The 24,723-nt window shown below is 39.0% G+C and overlaps 1 protein-coding gene across 1 annotated transcript; it reads right to left on the bottom strand.

The window, feature by feature from the left end:
* Positions 1-420: 420 nt before the first annotated feature.
* On the bottom strand, positions 421-2,695 carry HTR1A (5-hydroxytryptamine receptor 1A). The gene has a single exon (XM_082455381.1). It carries the CDS (start codon positions 2,603-2,605, stop codon positions 1,337-1,339), a length of 1,269 nt encoding a protein of 422 aa, XP_082311507.1. The 5' UTR covers positions 2,606-2,695; the 3' UTR covers positions 421-1,336.
* Positions 2,696-24,723: the final 22,028 nt, after the last annotated feature.

The following is a 24,723-nucleotide window of genomic DNA, read 5'->3' as shown; positions in this document are numbered from 1 at the left end:
GCGCTAAACAGACCTATCTCCTTATCCGAAAAGGGCGAGGGGTGGAATTAGGAGGAAAAGAGTCTGCTTCTTTTGGATAAACTTGCTCTTTCAGTTTCCAAGGGGGAGTGCCAGCTAGAGCTCGGGCCCACCTGGAAAACGCCACCCCGTGGGACTTGCTGGTCTTTCTGGTCTCTAGAGCTTGGCTGGACCTAGAAGCGCCGGCTTCCGCAAACCTTAACTGTTGTTTACCCTCTCTTCAGCTGGTCCTGGGGCGTAGGCGGAGGGATGGCTCCAGTCGGGATTAGTTTTCAGTGCGCGCGGAGCGCACGCCAGACCTCAGAGAAGGGGGAAGGCTCGGGGATTCCCGGCACGTGGCACCCACCCCACCCCCGCTCCCCGCCCCAGCGCGCGCAGCTTGGTCGCCGGGCGCCTCCCACAGTAGGTAAGTGGCGATGCCAGCCAGTTCAGACTCGCCAGCAACCTGTAAAAACAGAAGTCCGCTCTCCCTTCCCAATGACTGTCAGTTTCTTTGGTGAGTGCTGACACCAAGGCAGGCAAGGATAAATTCGTTCTGCCTCGCTCTGCCCCACTGGCCCAGCCTTGTACTTACAGGTCCACTCTAAGAGACAACTTCCAGCCATTTGTTTTGAATCCAAGAAAACAAAGCATGGGGCTGTTCCCGGGAGAGTTACTCTGGGAGTCTGCACCAGGAGGCGGAGATTCCCGGGGACACCTTAGGCACCGGGAAAAGACCCTCCCAGATTTCCCGACTAGCAATTTAGTGCATAGGGACTGGCGAGGGCATAAAGGGAAGATGGAAAAGGAAATAAGGGATGAGACCGCAAAAACAGTGAACATTTCTAGGGCAAGAAGGCGGGGCGGGGATGCGGTTGCTGGGGAATGAAGCAAAGTCCTGAACCTTAAGTTCAAGTAGTAGCAGTGAGGCGATCAGGTGGGAACCTTTAGTGGGCGTGGCGGCTGGGTGTACACTTTCTTCTTCTGTGTGGACTTTTTGCCTTGAACGGCTAAGGCTTAAACTTCCGCCGCGAAGATTTGGGGGCAGAAGAGGGAGGAGGCAATTGCTGGAATCAAAACTGATTCCCAGACCAAAGTTTGAGCCAAGGTCGCCTCTCACAGACTCTAGAAGTTTCCCAGACTCTCTTGCCCCGCGGCTGTAGCCTCTTTGCACGGGGCTCCCTCCTTCCCCGCTGGGAATAGAGGGCTGGGGGAGGGGGAGGGGTCTGGAAGCAGCGCGCGGAGCAGCTGTGAATGTTAGAGGAAAAGTAGCAAAGGTTTTGATTCCAGAGGGCTAAGGGAGGCAGGCTGGGTGGGGTGGGCCTACGCGGCTCCATCATCATCGGCGGCAGAACTTGCACTTGATGATCTTCTTAAATGCGTTTTGGAAGTCCTTGTTGAAGTAGGCGTAAATGACAGGGTTGAGCAGAGAGTTGGAGTAGCCCAGCCAGTTGATTATGGCGCCCAACAGGGTGGGCATGTGGCAGCTGCTTTCGCAGAAGGGCAGGACCAGGGCCACGATGAAGAAGGGCAACCAGCAGAGGATGAAGGTGCCCATGATGATGCCCAGCGTCTTCACCGTCTTCCTCTCGCGGGCCAGGGCCATCTTACGCTTGGCCTCGGCGTTGCGCTCATTTTTCTTCTCGAAGGAGGCGGGGACGCAGGGGGCAGCACCGGCCTCGCTGGGCAGCGGCAGGTGCTCTTTGGAGTTGCCCACCCGGTGCACTTCGATCACCTCCAGGGCGGCGCCTTCTTCGCCCAGCCTCACGGCTCCATTGGCGCACGGAGCCCCTGTTGCCTTGTTCTCCATGCCCTGCCTCCAGTCTTTGCTACCCGGCTCACCATTTACGCTCTTTCTGGGCTGCGGGGCTGGCGACGCCCCAAGGCGGTTGTTGGCTACCTTCTTCTCCTCCTTCTTGACTGTCTTACGGATGCGGAATCGCGCGGCTCGGAAGATGCGCCCGTAGAGAACCAGCATGAGCAGCAGCGGGATGTAGAAAGCGCCGAAGGTGGAGTAAATAGTGTAGCCGTGGTCCTTGCTGATGGTGCACGCGTCGGGGTCCGAGCGGTCTTCCGGGGTGCGCCAGCCCAGCATGGGCGGGATGGAGATGAGGAAGCCAATGAGCCAGGTGAGCGAGATGAGTGCAGCTGCGCGCCGGGGCGTCCTCTTGTTCACGTAGTCGATGGGGTCTGTGATGGCCCAGTACCTGTCCAGCGCGATAGCGCACAGGTGCAGGATGGACGAGGTGCAGCACAGCACGTCGAGGGCGATGAACAGGTCACAGGTGACCTGTCCCAGAGTCCACTTGTTGAGCACCTGGTACAACGCGGCCATGGGCAGCACCAGCACCGACACCATGAGGTCTGTGACGGCCAGCGAGCCTATAAGATAGTTCGCCACGTTCTGCAGGGAGCGCTCCAAGGCGATGGCGGCCACCACGCACGCATTGCCCAGCACCGCGCAGAAGATGAGCGTGCCCAGCAGCAGAGAGGTGATCACTTGGTAGCTGAAGGTCACGTCGGAGATGCCAGTAGCGTTGGCGCGTGTCCCGAAGGGACCCTGGGACGACGTGGTGTTGTTGCCCTGCAAGGGGCTGAGCACATCCATGCCTGCGCGCCCGGCAGGGGAGGGGGAGGGGAGAAACAGCTGCGCCAGGATCCCCCTCGCCCCTCCCCCTGGGGTCTTCCGCCCCTCTTTCCTGGGGAGTTTCAACGGGGGAGGAGATACAGGGACTCAAGCAGGAAGTTCTTACTGCTCAGGCGAAGGCATCTCCGAGGAGCAGCTAGCTTCTAGGCGCTCCCTGGGCTCTCGTAGTCCAGCGCGCTCAGGGACTCCAGCTGGGAAACGAATTGGCTGGAGAACAGCTCCGGGATCTCCGGGCGGCGGAAAGGTGGCTGGAACGTTTGTCTCTCGCTGTCCATTTTATTTTGCCGCTGCCTAACTGGCTGCCAGACCCGAAGTCTCCCCACCAGCAAAGAATCTCCAATCTTAGAAGTATGTGGAATAGAGAAACACCGTCCTCCACAGTCACTCTGTAACCCTCCTCTCCTTGCTTCTCTCCCTCCCTCTCTCCCACTCTCTCCTCTACTCTCTTCTCTTTCTCTTAAGCCTCCTCTCTCTTTCCCTTTCTCCCACTAGTTTTCCCTTGCAGTCTCCCTCTCCCTTCCCTTTATCTCCCCGGTGTTGCTCCGACAGCCAGTCTCCCTCCCTCCTACGCTAACCCTCCCCTCCCAACACTTCCCCAACCCCGAGTGCCTCTTTCCCCTGGTTCCCCGCCCTCCTCTCCCTCTAGCTCAGCCTCTTTGCGTTCAAGTCCCTTTTTCTCGACCGAGACTCAGAACTAGCTTACACACACCCGATCCGCCGGTCAGACCAACATTACAACAAATAACTCCGCCTCCCACCCGGCCAAACTCGAGGGAAAAAAAATCTAACCACGTAAATTGCTTCATATTTCTGTCAAATTCTTAAGTAGAGTCAGCATCACAGAGTGGCAATAGGAAATGAGAAAAGGAGACACACGGAGCCTGAATGGGGAGGTGGACAGTCCTGGGTCAGTCTGTAAATTATTACTAATTCATGGAAAGAAAAGGGAATGTGTCTTAGCTTTTTAAAAATCACCCCCGTTTATCATCGCACAGTCCAGCCTGTCTTCTTTGGGGAGGATATTGCCTCTGCCTTTTTTTAACCTTGAGGAATTGAGGGAGAAAGTAATTATAAAGAACCGGTCAAAGGACAGGTAAACAGCTGCATCTCAAAGTGAAGAAAAAAATCAGTTCGGTATGTACTGTACACACACACACACACACACACACACACACACACACACACACACACCTGCCTTTTCATCTCCATTGCGTTTTAAATTTCAGTGAACATTGCCATTTCCCACAGCTTCGCAGCAAGTAAATTTAGGGAAGGGAATTTTTTGGTCTTTGTGTTATAAATGAGGTCGGGCATTTTTATGGCCTTTTGCTTTTCTAACCAGAGTTTGCAGGCCTCTAGGGAGAACTTGGTGGAATCCCTGGTCGCTGGCTGCAGAGTTTCTCATGGGCTCCGAAACTGGGTTCAGCACCTGGGACAGCTCTAGGCAATGAGGGCTATGTCGCCACCTTCCGGCAAATGCTTTAGAGCGCCATCTATAAACCCTTGTCTTGCAGAAAATAAGCAGGTATTGAGGAAATCCCACAACTTCAAGAAAGAAAACGACGGTTACTAAAAGAAAAGTAACTTCGAGTTTTCTATTTTTTCTCCTTTTCTTCAAAAATTTATTTTAGTGTCATCTTTTGCTCTTTATCCTCTATATCAAGCCTATATTTTCTAGCTCTTTTTTGAAAGCCTGCAGCATTTGTCATTCACAAGTTCTATCTAGAAATACAATTTTAATAGACCTAGGCAAACACCTTCACTTGTGTTGCTTTTGTGCTAACAAAGGCTGAACTTTGGAACTCATACATTTGCACACATTCACCAATGGGGGTAAAAACAATATTGGATTTTCCAAATGGGGATGACTTAAAATAGAAGATAAAGAGACTGCTATGGGTTTGTTCTAAGCTGTTTCCTTTACCAAGAAAACCAAATTTAATCCCACTTGCACCTAGATAAAGAATGGGATTTCGAATCCACTAGAATAGCATATAACAAACTTCACTTATACATTCTGATTACATGACTGAAGTAAAGGAGAAATACAGAATGCAGTCCCAAAAGTAGATGACTCTAGATAACAGGCACAGATTCACTGCAGATAGTCTTAATATTGTGTTCAAATTTGAGCTCTAAATTCTCCAAGACCAAACAAAAGAGCAGTCACGAAAGCATCAAAGAAAATCTAGTTGGGCCGATACCTGCTGTAGAACAATGTGTTTGGAGATCAATTGTTTTACAACACAGTGCTGGGCACAGTTCCCACTCAATCATTTCAACATGCCACAACAATGAACCTGACAGTTATAATGATTCATGGCATTGAAAAGAAAGAGATAAGTATACATGTCGATACTGGCTACAGACTCTGAAGAAATCTTTTAAAAATTTGTGAAGGTACTCATTCTCCCTTTTAAAATCTCCTCACAAATACAGAACTAAGTAACTGTTAAAATACAGTAGCAGTTCCAAAAATTTTAATAGGAAAATAATTAAAATCTGGATTCTCCAAAGATAAAACTTTGGAAATATAGGTGATAACATAAACAAAGGGTAAAATAAAAGAAATTTGAATTTTAAAAAATATTTACATGTCAAGTACAAACTTGAATACGAATTTTGTCAAATTTAGCACATATAAACATAGTGTAAGTCAGTAAGTATGTCAGTCAGCAACTGTGCATTCATTATTATTAAACCCAAATTGTTTAATAACTGACAAGTTTATTTTTCCTTTTTTAGAAAGCTAAAATGCTGTAAATCTAGTGTTAATATTTATAAGATCTGGCATTTGCTATTCTGCTTTAATATTCTACGACACTGCTTTTATTTTATTCAAGTTGAAAAAAACTCTCAAGTAGCTCATGTTTTTCTTAGAAATAATGTACATAATATTTCAAACATTTCATTTCAATAAGAATGTATAGGCACTCTTATGAATAGAAGTATAAAAGGATATGCAGCCCTATGGTTCTACAACCTTCAAGTGAATAGATAATTATGTAAAACTTTTTATTAAACTAATAATATTGTGATATATATTAAAAGCACAACGATGTTACATTTCTTCATGTTCACACTTTGCCAGTTCTTCTATGTTTAACCCTTAACGATACAGAATCCCGGATATGCCAGAAGAAAATGGTGCAAACTGAAGGTCCTGGATAAAGAGTTAAGCTCTTGTTCTTCAAGGCCTCTGAAATTATCCTAAAGAAAAACTAACCTTAAAGCGAATATTACTGATGACATCATTTGAAAACAAAGCTTCCAGTCATTCTGCTTTTATTTCTTGTTTGAATTTACTAGATGCAAGTATAAACTTGTCAGTTATGGATCTGGGGTATGATGCATCATCCATCATGTGAAATTTCTCTAAAATAGGTTATGGGAGATAAAGATTTTTAACATCTTTACAGGAAATTTGATACAAGCCAAGCATTTCAATGTAGTTCTTTGACCAGGGACATAAGATTAAAAAGATGTTAGGCTGAAGTTTTGCTGTGCACCTGACTGTCTTATCATTGCTGAAAGCTCAGTAATGGTTGGGTCTTCTCAATAATTAATATGTTCATCCATAATCCCAAATTATGTCTGATTTTTGTATTAATGAGGAAATAACCTACAGAATAAAGAATTGAAATTTTGCTTAAGAGATTACAGAAGTAATTTTTTAAAACTCCTATTTTAAAAAGGTTTTGTATTTTTAAGTAATTAAAACTAGGATAGATTATTTTTTTAATTAAAAATATTCTGAATTTTATTCACCCCAATCTTCAAATACTAAAGCAACAAGGCAATTGTAGATTTTCCAGAACTGTGAATTTTCTACTGGAATTTGTTAGGGAAAAAAAACTACTTCAAGGAGAAATTGTTGCTCAGATAATTTAGGAAGTGTGGTCTTCTGATTATCAGCAAGAATTAACTGGTCCTTAATAAGAAATGCAACCAAAATGCAAGAGAAAAAATTCTCCTTTAAAACTGAGTACAGTTTTTTTGTGTATCTAATTCTCACCCTCCACCTTCCTCAGATGGTATCGTTACTTAGCTGCTATTTCTACATGACAGAGACTTCTCCGAAACCCAGAACCACACTAAGTTTTCAGTGGCAAAACACAAATGATAGATGCCTCAGTCTCTGCTCCTGGAACTGTAAGGTTGATTTGGTTCATTTAACACACATGTTGAAAACACAGCATGTAGAGAGTGAAAAAAAAAAACAAACAAACAGTAACACGTATTCACTAGGTGTGTGACCTTGGGCAAATTAATTAATCCTCTTGTTTCCTCAATAGTAAAATGGGTGTAAAATAGACTTGTGAAGATTAAGTGATTTAATACACTTTGCTGGCCCATAAAATAAAAAACACTCAGTAAAGGTCAAGCCATAATAGTAGTAATAGTGATGCAAAGTAATAATATTAATTCTCTCTCTACTGATAATTGTTGAGAAGTGCAGAGAAAGAGAATTAGGTAGGCTTAGTGAAAGAGCAAGTGCTTGAAAAAAAAAATTAAGGCCCTTTCAGGTGAGGATTTATTTTGAAAACAATTTGCACATGGTTGTGTTACCAAACTAAACTTGGGTCTGCTACCCCCCTACATGCAGCAAATACAATCTGCTGATACCAGGTTGTGGTGAAGGAAAATAGAGCATTTATTGCAAGGTGCCCAACGTGGGGCTGAGCAAGGAGACCCAACACCTCCTGCTCAAAAGACCTGAACTCCCCGATGGCTTTCAGGGAAGGGTTTTTAAAGACAGTATAAAGGAGAGGGTTGCAGGGTGCCTGATCAGTTGGTAGACATTCTTCTGATTGGTTGGTGGTGAGGTAACCAGATGGTATTTCTGGAGTCAAGATCATCAACCTTCTGGTTCTAACCGGTCTGGGGTCTATGTGCTGGTGGTCAGTAGTTAATGGCCCCCACCTGGTGGGGATTTTAGTGTCTGCAAAACAACTCAAAGATATGGCCCAGGATATTATCTATAGCCCTTACAGAGGAGCTAAATGTCCTTGAGTTTGTTTTATGGCTAAACGATTATTCTTTTATCTTGCTTGACTGTTTTCCTTTGTTTCTGCATTTTCTCACTTCTGTGATTAAATCTGGTCACTGGAACTTGGGAAGGCCTAAGACACTAAAGCGTTTCTACAAACAAGAGGCAGGGGACATGGCAGGGTCTGTCCCCTACTCAGTTTCAGATGTGACATTCTCCCTATTCTTTAAATTATTTGGTAAGCTTCCAATTCTTTAGAAAATTCTGAGTATGAGACAAGTGAAGAAAGATGTGGCCTCTGCATTCTGGAACTTCTTGACTTAAATCAGAAGTTATTGGGAATTCCCTGGTGGTCCAGTGGTTAGGACTCTGCTCTTTCACTGCCAAGGGCCCGGGTTCAATCCCTGGTGGGTGCACTAAAATCCCGAAAGCCATGAAGTGAGGAAAAAAAAAAAAAGTTATTGGGCGTGGTGATGAATATGTCAACAAATGTTCAATAATCACTGAGGAAAAGGAGTCTGCTCTTCTCTGGGAGCTCAACGGTTTGTTCAAAAATATAAATCAATAATTGAAATTCATAGACCCCAATAAAATGCTTAAAGTACAGCAAAACCCCAAAGGCAGTATTTTTGTTGTAGGAAATCATCAGATTAGAGTGACAGGTGTTAATAAATGTGCTTTCCTGAGCACACTTCCTCTATACTGCTCTCTTTCTGACAATATTTTCATGGCTCTCTTCTGAAAGGATAAGAGCATAGTTCAGATGAGAAAAGTGTTTGGAATATTAGCTCAGTATTTCCTGTTAGTCTAAGGACAGTTGGAAATTAAATTCAGTTTAATAATTATTTGAAACAAGATTTAATTACTGCATTTAATCTAACAATAATTGGGGGTAAATACCCATTTTTATTTTGTTTTGACAAATAACCTTTTTTGTTATAAAGCTAAAACCAATACCCAATACATTATTTTAATCTTATTTTAAAACATGCTACTTATATAAAAACAACAATTGTGGTTACAAAATATGAGTCTATAACTGTGCCATCTGGCCTGTTGAAACAGTAATTTGTTAGTTGGGAGTAGTGGCTCAGGGCCACAGTTCTGGATTCAAATACCTGTGCTGCCATTTACTAGCCTTGAATTTTTTCTTAATTTTTTCCATTTTTTACATTATATGAGTTACCAAAAATATAAAGAATGATATAGTATAAATAATAAATACCTATATACTTAAGAAAAATTTATGAAAAAGAAGAGTATGATTCCATAAAGTTCTCTTTACTCTTGAATTTAGTGTTTATCATTCCCATGAATGACGTTATACTTTTACACCATATGTACATGTCACTAAGCAATACAGAAATGGTATCATTCTCTATGTATTCTTCTGCAACTTCCTTTTTTTGCACGACATTATCTTTGTGAAATTCATCTGCATTGATACAAGCACCTCTAGTTCATTTATTTTCACTACAGTGTAGATTTAAATTTTATGAATAAAGCCACAAATTATTTATCCATTCTCCGATTAGTGAACGTTTAAGTCTTTTCCAAACATTTGCTTTTATAAATAATACTGCTGTGAGCATTAATGTGTATATTGCTTTTTTTTTTAATCCATGTAATTTAGAGTAAACTGGATTACAGTGTAGTGCTTTTCAAACAAAGTATATGGGGATCTTGTTTAAAATGCAATTTTGACACTGTAGGTATGGAGTGAAGCCTAAGACTCTGCATGTCTGCCAAGTTCCGAGGTGACACTGATATTGCTGATTCATAGACCATACTTAGAGTAGCAAGGATCTAAGCATCCAGAAGCGGAATTATTGGATCCTTTGATAAGCCCAGATTCAACTTTAGTAGATATAGCCTAATTCTTCTCCAAACTGGTTGTGTAAAATCTCATAACCACTTTTGTAGGTTGAATTGTGTCACCCAAAAGGATAAAGGACTCAGTGTCTATGACTGTGACCTTATTTGGAAATAAGATCTTTGGAGATGTAATTAAGTTAAAAAGACATCATAAAGGATTAGGGTGGGCCCAGATCAAACGACTAATGTTCTTCTAAATTGAAGGAAATTTGGACAGACACACAGGGAAGAACACCATCTGAAAACAGAGACAGAAATTGGAGTTATGCTGCCATAATCCAAGTAATGCCAAGGACTGTTGGCAATCACCAGAAGCTTAGACAAACAATGGAATCTCCCCCAGAGCTGTCAGAGAGTTTGTATCGGGCCAACAATTTCATTTCAGATGTTTAGCTTCCAGAATTCTGAGACAATACATTTCTGTTGCTTTAAGCCACCCAGGTTGTGGTACTTTGTTATGGTGTCCTGAGGAAACTAACACAATCACTAAAACTGTGTAAGTTCCCATTGCTTCATCAAGGTTGAGTGTTGTTTCAAGTTTCTTCACTGTGAGTTATTTAGTCTTATATTTGCTTACTTTTAAACTGGGTTCTTTGGGATTTTTTTAAACTTACTAATTTTTAAAGTCCATTATCTATTAGGGGTATTCATCTTTTATCATTTGTATTATTGGAAATATTTTCTTTCAACCTTTGGCTCACTTTCTAAAAGTGTCTTTTGATGAATTTACATTTTTCAGTTTAATGTAAATAAATATTTCTTTGTTCTGTGCATTTTCTGTCTTGTGTAAGAAATCTTTGTCTACTTTGAGGTTATAAAGACACCAGCCAACATTTTTTTGAATTTCATATTTAGTTGGTGAATTCATCCTAAATTTGGCTTTTGAGTGTATTGTGTGAGGTAGGAATGCAGGTTAATTTTTACCGTAAGAATAAAAAAATTACCTAGTACTATTCATTTAATAGTCCATCCTTTCTCCCCCTGATATACAGTCTCTTCTGTCATACATCTTGTTTTCATATACTGGTGAGTTTACTTTTGGGTTCTCTATTCTCTTCCATTGATCTGTTTGTCTATTTCTGTTCCAAAAATACAGTGTCTTAATTTTTACAATAAATTTGATATGTGCTAGATCATCCTCTTTACTTTATTCTTTCTTAGAAGTTTCTTCGCAGTACTTAGCCTTTTACTGTTACATATTAATTTTGAATCAACTTTTCCATCCCACCCCCATATGTATGCTTAAAATTGTAGAATTTTATTGGAATTGTATTGAAATTATGTGATAGCTCCAAAAGAACAGACATCTTTATGTTATTGGATCTTTTTATCCAGGAATATGATGTAACTTTTCATTTATTTAGTTCTTCCTTTCCTATCGATAAAGTTTTGAATTTTCTCCATTAATGACATGAACAGCTTGTGGTAGATTTTTTTACCCTAGGTACCTTATTTTGTTGTTATTGTAGTTGTGCTTTTATACATGGTAGCTAATGTGAATGGTATATTTTTAAATTATATTTTCAATTTTTGTAGGTATATAAGAATGTGATTAAGTTATTTGATTGGTTTTACTTCTGTGTACTTGATTAATTTTAATAATCGGTAGATTTTCTTTGCTTTTCTATGTTGACAACTAAATTATCTGCAAATACTACAACAAAACTTTCTTTCTAAGCTTTTTGCACTTAATTACCTTTTTGTTTCCTAATGAACTGGCTAGAACTGCAGTTTAATATGTCAGAGATGCAGGAATAGAGGGTATACTCATCTCATTCATGTATTAGAGAGAATACTTCTAATGCTACGCCACATAGTATATTTCTGAAAGGGATGCTTAGCTTAAAGAAGTTGTATTTCCTATTCTTTTCCTTTCTTATACTTGGTTTTAGAATTAAGTTACTAATACTGTGTTACTAATACTTTGTTTTAGGTTTTGCATCTAAATCCTTGAGTGAGATTTGTCTATAAGTTTCCTTTCTTATACTGTCCTACTCTGACATCAGTACCAAAATTTATACCAACCTTATAAAAATGAAATATGGAGTATTCCCTCATTTTACTATTCTCTGGGATAGCTTTTATAAGACCTCAATTATCTGTTTTTTGACTATTTGGTAAAACTTATCTGTAAGACATTTGGACTTGGTTTTTCTTGATAGGTATGTTTTTAATTCTTGATGTCATTTATTTAGTGGCTATATAATAATTCAGAATTAATACTTCTAGAATCAGTGTTAAGTTATAGCTTTCTTTTAAAAGTTTTCCATTTTTACTAAGTTGTTTAAATTATCTTTCCTGTATCTACAGTGAATCTCTTGTTTTGATCTTTATTAATTACTTGTGTAAGTCTTTTCCCTTTTATTCTTAATCAGTCAAAACAGTGTTTATTTATTCTACTCAATTCTATTTTGTACTTTCCATAGTGATTTCCAAATTGTGTAATTTGGAAGCACTCTTCTAAATGCCAATTAAGTGAAGATGTTCTTAGTAATCTTTTGTTATTGGTTTGTAGCTTAATTTCATTGTTGTCAAAGAATGTGAAGTAAAATACATCAATTATTTTAAAATTTGAGATTTATTTTATTGCCTAGTACATGATCAATTATCAGAAATTTTGCAAGACATGTCATCTCATCATGATATGCATAGTTCTACTCATATCTTTTTGATCAAACTTGTTAATTGTGCTGTTCAAAGCTTCTATATCCTTACTAATTTTTGTCTGCTTAATCTGTGAACTTCAACCCTTATCAGAAGTTGATGGATCAAGTAGACAAAAATTAGTAAGGAGATAGGATAGGATAGAGTAACCTCTCACAAAGACAAGAGATTTGTCAACTTCTGATTGTAGTTCCATCAATATTTGCTTTGTATACTTTCAGAACATAATCATAGGTACATATATAATTACAATTAGTATATATTCCTGCTGACTTAGTTACCTTCCTTATCCCTACTACTTTTTGTTGCCTTAAAGTCTATTTTGTCTATACAAGTTCTTTTCTGTATTTGCCTAGTATATCTCATTCCATATATTAATTTTCATCTCTTCTGTGTCTTCAAAGTTTTAAGTGAGTCCCTTGTAAAAATATTATAGTTCTTTTCTTTCCAATTCTGAAAATCTTAGTGTTTTAGTAGGTGAGTTTAGTCTTAATTTTACTATGACTATTTTATGTTTTCATATACATCCTGTCTCATCTATGCTTCTCTTATACCCATTCCTTCTATTCTGCTGACTGAGTTTCAAAATTAATTTTCTTCCTCTATTGTAGAAAGTTCTGTATTCTAGTCATGACCTTCCTTAATATTTTAACATGAATAAATTACTTAAAGTATTATTTATGATTTTCACTACCTCTAAGCACATATAAGTACCTTTAAACACTTTAATTCAGATCATCCCTATCCAAGGTACAGTTGTGAAGTAATTAGTTTTATCAAGATTTCTTAATTAGACATGATTATTGTTATACAGTCAATATTTGCTTATGTTTGCTCATGTGGTTACTAAATTTATTTGATCATCATTCCTTTTTTTTAACATCTTTATTGGAGTATAATTGCTTTACAATGTTGTGTTAGGATCATCATTCCTTCTTGCATCTCAGATATTTCTTCTGGGATTATTTTCCTTCAGCTTTAAAAATACTCTTTAGAAATTCCTTTTATGAAGTCCTATTAGTGGTAAGCTCTCCTAGTATTTTATTGACTGACATGTTTTTATTTCACCCTTGTTTAACTACATACATAATTCGAGGTTGACACTTTTATGCTTCTCAGAACTGGAGGATATTTTAATATTTTTTGCCTTGCATTGTTGCTATTGATGAGAAAACTTCTGTTTGTCATTATGTATAATCTTCCTTTTCTCTAGGGCTGCCTTTAAGATCCTGGGTTTTTAGTTTTTACTGTGTTCTGCAATTTTACCTCAGTTTGTCTAGAAGCAGATTTTTTTTCAGTTTTCCTGAGATTTATTTTGCTTCCTGAAATTAAGTATTCATAATTTCCATTATTTATGGAAAATTCTAATTCATTCATTCACCATTAATTTAGCAAATACTGTCTTTCTCTCATTCATTCTATTCTCTCTTTCTGAAATTCTAAATATAATAAAAGAATTTCTCCTGTCTTCCACGTCTCTTAATTTCTCTGTCATATTTTCTATTTTACCTCCTGTGTTATATTGTGGTTAATTTCTTCATATCTATCTTCTAGTCTATAAATTCTCTCTTCAGTTTTGTCTAATTTACCAAAGGATTGGTTAAATCCTTTGTCTTCAATTTCAACTATATATTTTACTTTCGTGACTTTTGTTTTATTTTTCTAATGTAGCTAGTTATTTTAGTAGACCTTTTTTTCTTGCTCATTTATAATTTTATTATTTCTGTTAGCATTTTAAGCACATTTGCTTTATATTCTGTCTCTGATTACTCCAATATCTGTAACCCCAGTTGTCTAATTCTTTCTTGCTGAGTCTCACTCATGCTAGCTTGGTTACTATTGTGATTGGTGATTTCATATTGTGAGTTTATATTTGATCAATCTCTGTTTATGGGAATCCTGAGAATCTTGGTTCAATGGACATTATCCCAGGAATATTTGTGTTTCCTTCTGTTATATACAACAGTAGACTTTTATCCTATGTGAGGGCATCATTTATGACTAGGTATTATCAGAGGAGCATTTATCCCTGTGTAGGATTCAAGCCAGGCAGACACATTGTTTTTACTGAAGCTCTTTGAGTATTCTAGCTTTCTGTAGCTGTCTCCATTCCCACCCCTCCTCCCCCACCACCACACCATCTTTTATATGCCTTAGGAGTTGTTCTGTTTCATTGAAGAGATATTAAAACTTCAGGATTTAGGTACCATTGATCAGCAAATGTCTCTAAGGTATCTATAACTTCAGTGCTAGATTATTACTCTGGCTTTTGTTCCTGTCATTTTGGGATACTGAAGATTCTCCTTAATTTCTTGAGAGCTCAGCTCTGCCTGTTAGTTGTAACTTATCTATCATCCTTTAGTATTTTGTAGTGGGAAAAATTTTTGAATACAGAGTCTGCAAGATTTACCAAAAGAAGATAGAAAAATTTCTACTTTATTAGGTTGCATTTGGATTAAATAAGAAAATGCAACTAAAGAACTTATCAGAGTTCCTTATATCTTATGTGTTCAATCAATGTTAGTAAAATGAAAATTTTAATTAATTTTCCAAAATATTTTCTATCTTGGGCTTTCTTCATCTTTTCCATTTATGTGAAATATACCTGTCCTCCAAAAAGAAAAGAAGTGTAAATTCCTATGCATAAATAGTAACTAGAATTTTTATGTTTTATATTTTGTATTTTAACAGATAAACATACATAAATTATTTAATGTAAAATAAGTATGGGGAAATTATACTAAATCACAGTGTTTGAGTTTATAGTCAATTACTTAAAAATTCTATGGAAAAGAACTTCTTTAAACTAAACTAAAATTAGTCAAAAATTGCTGTTAATGTTTTATCAAATGTAACTTCTTACTTGAAATTATCCAAGAAATAACATTTTGAAAAGTTGTTTAGAGCTCATTGTTAGCAGTTTTTATTTTTAAAGTGAATGATATCTATCTTCTAAAATTATTATATTCTTAGTTCCCAATTCCACCTTGAAAACTAAAAATAAATAGCATTTTTAAAGCATGAGCCAACCAGCACATCTTTCTATAATTTTTATTGTGAATGAGAAGGCATTTATCACAGACCCATCACTTAATGGGAAACAAAACAAAAACAAACAAAACAATGATTCTCTAAAGACATAAATATTCAAAATATCTACTTCTGTTAGAGAGATGTAGATGAGAAGATGAGTGTGCCGTAGTATCTGACTGTTACTAAATGTAGTGTTGATATAATTTTAATGTCAAACACAATAATACCAATCTTTTTCTGTAAGAAACCTAAAATTGAAATTTGCCTCCAGACTAAGTATCTCTTTGTTTTGGTTTATTTTTGGATTTTGCAGCTTTTCCAAATTGGGAAACACAGCTGGGCTTATTAATATACAGAGGCATTTTAATTGAAGAAGATGAGTATCATCATGTGCAGTTCTGGATCTCTTCCTCTGGACTTCATAGCCAACTGCTCCATCTTCAGTAGAAAGAAATGGAATCAAGTGCCAGTATCTGGGATTAAATATTTTGGCTTCTAGCTCATGGCTTGCATAATATAATAACAGTAGTAGCCAACTTGATTGAGTGTTTACTATACGCCTAACTCTATACTAGCCCTTTCCATACAATGTTTTATTTAATCTTCACAGCCTCAGCCTGTTCAATTTTTCAAAAAAACAAATGGAGGCCTAGAAAGGCCTTTTGCTTGTTTGTTTCTAAAACATTTGAATACAGTGAGAAAATAGAATTTTCTACCCTGGAGAAATACTTCCTGCCTGCAGCTACCTGACCTTAGCAACAGTTGTTGCTCATTTATTCAAGTTCACCAACTGATGAGAAGGTACTGCTCAGCGGTAGGTGAGCAGAGAAAGAGGACAACATAAGTATCCTAGGTAGAAAGCCCAACCCTGCCCTGAAAATATGACTTGAGGGCTGCCTGGATCATTCTTAGTCATCCATCATGTTTTTAGAAAGCAGCCTCTGGTCTCCCTTGGAGGATCCTGGCTACTATCTGGATTAACTGCCTGATTACTTCCTCAACATCCCCTTTCTGACTCTCTGTCGATTTATATAGCAGATTTCAAAATGGTAAGGGACTGCAGAACTCACCAAACCCACTTAACCGATTTGCAGAAAAGGAAACTGGGGGTCTTCATAGTTATTTGCCGTAGATCACACAATGGATGCCTCATATTAGCCTGACTGCATCAGTTAAAAGACCCCTAACATTATTATCCAGGTTTCAACCTTAACTGCTACCGGCTCCTGTTGAAGATTTCCAAAACTTGGAACAGACCAAAGAAATTGAAGTTTGTGTTCACTTACCTCTATCTTCCTTCCTTCATCTCTTCATTCATTCACACAACAAGCACATATTGTATGTCTGCTATGAGCCAGGCAGTACACCACTCACTGAGAATATAAAACTAGAAAGATAGAGTCTTTGTCTTTGCCTTAACTCATGTTAAGCATGAGTGAAGCATGTTCCCTGGCCACACTAAGTGAAGCCTCATCCAGGAATAGAGAATATCCAGGCCTAGTCACACTTTTCCCAACAACCTGCTATGTTTATTGAGTACTTACCATTTTTTTCTAGGCTTTTTGTACATAACGATTAATAGGACCTACAAGTATTCTTGCACTCAGTCACTTTATACTGAAACTAGTAGAAACAAACTATAAACAGGTGAAGAAACAAACAAGAAAATTGCAGGAGCTGGTAATGTTATGAGGAAGATAAAATTGAGTAAGGATGGGGGAATGACTGAAGTGGTCTATGCTTGTGGGGTTGGTGAGGTGAGCTGCTCTGAAGAATTGACATTTAAGTTGAGACTCAAATAATACAAAGAGGACAGCCATTCAAAGATCTCATTGGTGGTGTATTGCAATAATGTATTGATCATCTCAGCCTTTGGGCCAGCAGGGCAGAGCCTGGGGCAGCAAAGGCCCTGACCAGTCATCTGTAGTGGTCAATAGTCTCCTCTCTTTACTCCAGTGTGTTGTAAAAATGTTACCATTTTCTGTATGTTGCATGATATGAAGAGCATTGGGAAGCACTATTCTAGTTGAAGAGAAAATCCAAGTAGAAGAAAAGCAAAGGAGATTGAGCATGGTGTGCTGGGTAACTAAAAGAATAGAGTGCGCAAAAGGGAAAATGAGGGGAGAATGAGGTCAGAGAGTGGGCAGGAGCCTTGGTATGGATGTAAGGATGAAAAGTGGATGGATATAAAAGTTATATTTGTCTATTTCCAAAAGGAATTAGATACATTACTATGTTAAAATACATATTAAATAGGATAATCAAAATACATATTAAAAAGAAATGTTGAAAATAATACAAAGAGTGGAGAGAGAAAATTTTATCTGGAGCCTAGTGTGAGCACTAGAATGAACTAAAATTCAAATTACCTAAAATTAACACTGAGTATTAAAACTAGTAGCTGAAGTGTAAAGTAAAACATCTTGGACCATGTAATTTTCTTTGTCTCGTTACAGGAAACATGAACTTGCATTAGGAGATAATAGACTTTTTCTTGACACCCAAAAGGAAGAAATGTATTGCAAGGTTCATTACCAAGTAGTTTAACAAATTATATATTCCTTGCCATTATGCATAAGTTTAGGAATATTTCTAAATGTCATTTCATGAAAACTAAAACCTAAAGTTTCATCTTAGTGAAGGCATTTCATCAGAACCTGAGTAATTGATAGATATAGGTATCTCCACGTACATTGTTTTCTGGTGATGAAACCTGATTAAATTTGAGTCTGCTTGCCTTCTAGACCTCTCCATACACCCATGCCTCCACATCATTGCTTACAGTTCCCTCAACCTGGCATATTCATTCCCATCTTTTGTACCAAAGGAATTCCTACCTCCAGTGCAAACAACACTCAATCCCAAGCCCTTAGTAACTACATAGTAGTTCTCTAGCTTGAAGTGCACCTAGGTAGCTTTTAAAATAGACAACTACCACCCCAAACCAATTGAATCAGAATTTCTAGAGAGAAGGGCCCAGGCGTTGACACTTTTTAAGCTCTCCAGGTGATTCTCGTGAGTTAACGAGGTTAGGAATTGCTGAGCTAGGTTAGCCCACCCTCCTACTTAAAGTGGGCTCTAAATAGAATGTGGAGTTTCACCCTTGCTACTTGGGTCAGATGGGTTTCTCTTGCGAGAGAGGAGAAAATAACTGAGCAGCTACAACAGAATGTGCCACAAACACCAAAGTCTTTGTGGTCACCTACCATGGAAGGTAAGTGAGCAATTACCTCCTTGACCTTGTATTTAATGAGAAAAGCTGCATAGAAAATCTGCTTTGGTTCTGGCTTCGCTCAAAAGCTGTACAGGAATAAATATTTCAGTGAGTCCTTTTCATCTTCTCATTGAGAGAAGAGGAGAAAATATTATAGAAAGATTTTAGAAGGGAACAAATTAAAGTGACTCTCGAACCTGAGTGTATATAAAAATCACTTGAAGAGCTTGTTAAAAATGCAGACACCCCCTCCACCCAAGCCCCCAAACACTGCTGATTCTGATGGAGTAGTTCTGGGGTTGGTCCTAGGGATCTGTATGTTTAACAAGCCCCCTAAATGATTCTGAGGCCAGCAGTCCACAGGCCAATGGGAAATAGGAGTTTACAAAAAGCTACCCCATTTTACTGCTGTATAAATATTCCTTCCTGACTCTCACAAAAACTCAAGGGCCCTTTGACCACTATTGAAGGGAAAGAGAATTAAGAAAATCTAAGTTTGCAGGCAAATTTTAAAGACCACAGCAGAGTCATGCCAGCTGAAGTAAGAGGACAGTAGAGAGAAAAGAAGCTCAGGCAGCAAATGGAGACAGCTGGGGAGTGAGGGAGCTGGCATTAGAAAAGTACTCAGGTGGGGAGGCCGGATCTGGGTTGGAGAAAAGAAACGTGCTGTCAACTGGAGCAGATTCTCTGTGGTGAGCAGGCTGGAAGATAATGTCCCAGCTGCTCTTCTGGAAGTCAGATGTAATAATCCTGCCCTTCTTAAATGCAAACTCTTCTAATCAAGCTGTGAAAAATATACTAACTTTGGTCTGCTATTGTTGGCCGAAGGCTAATTTGGTCATATCCTGGGGCTTCAATTCTCACATCCCTATCAGAAAGAAACTGCTTCAAGTTTAGGAAATGTGAGCCTCAGGAAGTTCACTTAGAAACACACACCAGCCTCTATGTGAGGCAGAGAAAACAGGGGGAGCAACCAGCAGCCCGGCTCCTCTAGCAAAGCCGCAAGATAGATCGTAGGTTTCCAGCACCCGTTCTCTCCGTTGGAGTCAGCAAAAAGTAACAGAATACAAAGTGTAATAAACCATAGCATGCCAAATACATAACTATTTATTTTTTCGTTCATTGCCTCATTTGTTTATCCATCATTTATTCTTTCATTCCAAAAATTTTTTTTTTTTAAATTTTTATTTATTTTTGGCTGTGTTGGGTCTTCGTTTCTGTGCGAGGGCTTCCTCTAGTTGCGGCGAGCGAGGGCCACTCTTCATCGCAGTGCACAGGCCTCTCACTATTGCGGCCTCTCTTGTTGAGGAGCACAGGCTCCAGACGTGCAGGCTCAGTAGTTGTGGCTCATGGGCCCAGTTGCTCCGTGGCATGTGGGATCTTCCCAGACCGGGGCTCAAACCCATGTCCCCTGCATTGGCAGGCAGACTCTCAACCACTGCGCCACCAGGGAAGCCCTCCAAAAATATTTTTAAACATTACATGTATTCCCTTTTAAGCAGTATCTGAGACAAAGAATTAGGTGCAAGTAATGTCTTTGGGAGGTGATACCAAGGAACAGAAGTGAGAAAATGGAAAGAGAGGGAAAGGAAAAGGAAAGCCAATGAATGTAATGGCATATTACGGAGGACATCACTGTGGGCAATGGAAACTCAGTTCTGCTGGGACTGTTTTCTGGAATTGTCCTCTAAAGGATGGTAGGATGAAACAGTTATCTGAGGGTTCCAGTCTCCCATGCTGCAACGTTAGTCTATGGTGTTAAATTCCACTCTTCTAAGCTCCACGTGCCTGAGGGTTAAGGAAGCCCCACCCTTTACCCCTTCCAGTGTCCCAAGGTCATGGAGGAATCAGGGCAAAGAGCAAGGTGAGAGGCTGTCAGCCTAAGTGAGTTGTAGCTTGCACAGACTTCTTCTCACTGCCCTCTGGAAGCTAAACTCACAGGAGAAGCCAAGAGGAAGTTAGTTGGAACTTGGTATGTGTCTATTGCAATATGTCAGGCTCTGCTATGCTGCAAAGATGAATAAATCATGTTCTCTGCCTTCTACGTGTTTCTTGGCCTTGTAAGGGAGAGAAACATAAAGAAAAATCATTCAATATGAAAATTCTGTAGTAATGATAGTCAGAAAGCTTTACCAGAAAAAAAGGAAGAAATTAGTTGGTAGAGGAGAGTTTTAGAGAAAGGAAGGAAGCCATAAAGAAAGGAAAAATGGAGGGCTTTACATAAATGTACACTGAACTTTGAAGGATGAATCATCTATGTGTGCAAGGGAACGATAAAAGAAATGCGTGTTCATTGGTAAGAACAAGGTACATTCTGGAAATGGTGTTGAGTACAGTGTGATGAACATGGTGCTCTGGGAAAGAAGCTAGGGGATGAAGCTAAAGATCTTTTATCCTGAAGGCAGTGGGAGGGCTATTGAAGTTTAAGCAGGAGAGTGACTCAAGGGAGTTGTCTCCATTCCTGGTGAGCATGCAGAAATGATCACATAACTGTAATTCCCAGAGATCTGTTTTCTCATCAAACATTTATGAAGCACACATTAAGTACTGGGGACCACACCAGGTGTTGAGCACACACAGGTGAGTAAGATGTTGTTCTTGCCATCGAGTGGTTCAGTGCTTAGTGATGGGAGTGAGACGACCTTTGCAACACAGTGCAATCAATGCCATTGTACATCTCAGAGCAGGGAGCTTTGGGAGCATAGGAGAAGGCGCCCTCCATCCAGGTTTTTGGCGTCCCTGGAGACATCCTGGGCAATTAGTGGTGTTCATTTTTCAAAAGTTAGAGGGCTGCAAGCGTTCCGAGGGAGACTGACTAAGGAAGCAGTGTCTCTGGGAAAAAAGCAACATGAAACAAATGATGGTAATATGTGGGGGATAGTAGGGGCATAGGATGTTTGTAGTCAAGAATACTTTCCTCTTTCCCCTGCTTGCCAGGTTCTGCCTCATCTTCTCCCCTGGCTGGCTTACTCAGCCTTTAGTTTTCAGTTGGAGCATCACTTCTTCCTGGAAGCCTTCCTTGACCCCTCAGGTCTAAGAGATACAAACTAAATGTCCAAACAGCTTCACAAATTATTTATCTTTTCTTAGTTGTCTAAAAAAGAAATATACGTGTAAGCAAACAAAACTCTTCAACTTTCTAATTGTGGTAAGGACAGTAAGATGGCTGTTCTCTATGTGCTGAATAAGATTCTGGTCTTGCCACAGTGAATCAGTTGCTAAAATAGGAAGGCACACCAAAGTAATATAATTTCTATTTGGAATCTGCAAGACTCTCTCTCTCTCTCTCTCTCTCTCTCTCTCTCTCTCTCTCTTCCCCCCCCCCCCCGTCTTTCTCTGTCTCTCTGTCTCTCTCTCTGTCAGAAGTCCAAAGTAGTTTTCAAATCAAAGGCATGATTTTGATTGTCCACACATCTTCATTTTAGGCTCTGCCCCTCAGATCAATCTACTTCTCCCTGCCAGGGGGTTGGTGCCCAAGACAGCAAAATACACTCAGTCGTACCTAGAACAAGGTCTGAGACTCCATGCCCAGGCCCTCTAACACAGCCACTGTCCCCATGAGCTTCTCTTACTCTGCTCCATTTCCAGAGAAGCTGGCTTCCTAGAAATCAGACTCAGTTTGAATGATTTGAAACATCTGGCCTAGCCACCACCTCTGCACAAATAAATAGCCAAAACAATCAGGAACTACAGTCCTGTTTGTTTCTAATAACAATAATAATAACTAACACAGAGTAAATACCACACACCAAGCACTAAGTGTTTTACATGAATTATTTTTCTACTTTCAACATATTTATGAGGTAGGTAATATTTTTATACCCATTTTAAAGAAGAGAAAACTGAAGCATTAAGTAACTGACCAAGGTCACACATCTAATAAGCAGTGGAACAATACTTGAGACCCAAGAAGCATGTCTAGAGGCTATACTCTTAATCTCTCTGCCCTGCTGGCTCTCAGGTTTCCATCTAAGGTCAATCCCTTTTGTCAGTTTACCTCTGACACTCTAGAAGTTACATCTACCACATTGCAACTTCCAGATTCAAAATCACCCTTTCATCTTCTTTCTCTTCCCAGAGCTAAATCTACTTCCTTTGAGACTTTTTCTCAGGAATATATTTCCATCCATCTGGAAATGTTACTGATAAATGTATTTCCAAGAACCAAGTCATAATTATAATTTTAGCTGTCCATATGGCTATTCTCTACATCGATTCACCTCTTCACTACCCCTTGACCCAAGCCACTTGACAGTTATCAGTTGTGATCTGTATTTTAGCAATAATGCTTTCCTCCCAAGGCAGCAGCATTTCATACTTCACTGGGATCTTGAACACAGCATAATCACTGAGCTACGGTTTTTAACCGAACTGAAGTGACCAGACATCAGGCATCATTTTATTTCTCTTTCACCATCATTTGGTTGTTAGCTAAATTGTCACAGCCAGGGACAGTGTCAAATAGCTCTCAAATTTTCTGCTTTGCCTTTAAAGATAACTACTGTATCTCCTTGCACCCTTAGCCTCAAACTGATACTTTCATTTTGTACTTACATTAAAGAGTTATCAAGGATTTTCCAACATTTGGGAAAGTTTCAGTGCTAACTGGAACTCATCGTTTTGAAGGAAAATCAGTCAATAGCTATGACAGAAGTACATTATATTTCAAACCTCTGAATAAGGAAGGCTAACAGAAAATTATTTTCCTCTCAGTAATAACAAAAATCACTAACATTTATTGCTGCTTATTACATATCAGGCACTGCCAAGTGCTTTCCACACACTATTTTATCTTAGAGACGAGGAAACTGAGGCTGAGAGAAGTTAAGTACTTCGTTTAACCAACATCACAGCTGATAGTTATTCCAGAGTCTCTGCCTTAACCAAGCTCAGGGGAATCTACTAATCTCCTTCCTCCATCACTTGGGCCAGTAACTCTTCTACTTAAATATGTATTGAGTATGAGAAAATATCTTGAAAAAGAAAAGATAACCATTTTCACAAGTTTTTTAAGGGTGACCTTATCTCTGTGGAATTTCACAATTGTACTTCATAGATATTCTTGTTCCTTGTCAGCTGGTGGATTTATATCTGTTTTTCAAATGTTACCAGCAGTGGTATTGAGGTCTACCACCCTTTAGCTTTAGGTTACATGTGATAGACAACTAGAACTAAAACTAGTTTAAAAGTTAAGGATACTTATCTGTTCTGTTCGGCTAACAAGAGGATGGAGGTAGGGTGGGCTTTAGATCCAGGACCTTAAGGGACTTTTCTACTTTTGGTCTGCTTTTGGTTCCTTTTTTTATTAGCAATTCCTCAGAATTGCTTCCTGTAGAACCTGGGGCAAATACTTCCTTTTTCATACCCAACAGCAAAATAAAATAAAATGAAATAAAAACAAAACAAAACAAAATACTTCCTCAAATATGGGCTAAAGTCTTTTCCTTTAGCCCAGTGGGCCAGCCTCAGTCATACACACACCCTTGGGAAGAAAAACAGCATATGATCTCAATCAATCCACAAAAAAGAAAAAAATCTCATGATTAAATCCAACACTTGTTTGTTATAAAACAATATATTCAGACTGCAATCATAGAAAGCACTTCTTTGCCTGAAAAATTAGCCATAATTTATAGCAATAACCAATAACCGTTCCTACTGGTGAAACTTCAGGAACATTCTCAATAAAGTCAATATTATACTAATGGCCCTAAGCAGTACAAAAAGATAAAAAGAAATAGGAGGCATAGTAATTGAAAAGTTAAAGGCAAAAGCAACATTTGCAAATAAATATCATCTACATAGAAAGTAAAAAGCATCTATAAAGCATTAGTACTAATGAGACAGTTCCAAAGAGTTATGGATCTTCACTGATGCATAAAAAATAAGAGTATTCATATATATCAGCAATAACTAAGAAATGTAATAGAATATACTCACAGTAACAATAAATATAATGTGCTCATGAATAACTTTAACAAATAATATGAAAAAGCAAATTCAGAGTTATATTATACAAGAACATGAAAAATGACCTAAATGAATGAAGATACAGATATTTACATGATGTTAGATGGAAAATCATTATATTAAAGATACCAATATTATCAAAATTCTGGCCAGAATGGCCATTATTAAAAAGGCTACAAATAACAAATGCTGGAGAGGGTGTGGAGAAAAGGGAACCCTCCTACACTGTTGGTAGGAATGTAAATTGGTGCAGCCAGTATGGAAAACAGTTTGGAGGTTCCTTAAAAAACTAAAACTAGAGTTGCCATATGATCCAGCAATCCCACTCCTGGG

The sequence above is a fragment of the Balaenoptera physalus genome, assembly GCF_965194825.1.
Source record: "Balaenoptera physalus genome assembly, chromosome: 3".
Taxonomy (NCBI): Eukaryota; Metazoa; Chordata; class Mammalia; order Artiodactyla; family Balaenopteridae; genus Balaenoptera; species Balaenoptera physalus.
The sequence above is the reverse complement of the archived record's forward strand: the minus strand, read 5'-3'. Positions and strand labels throughout refer to the sequence as shown.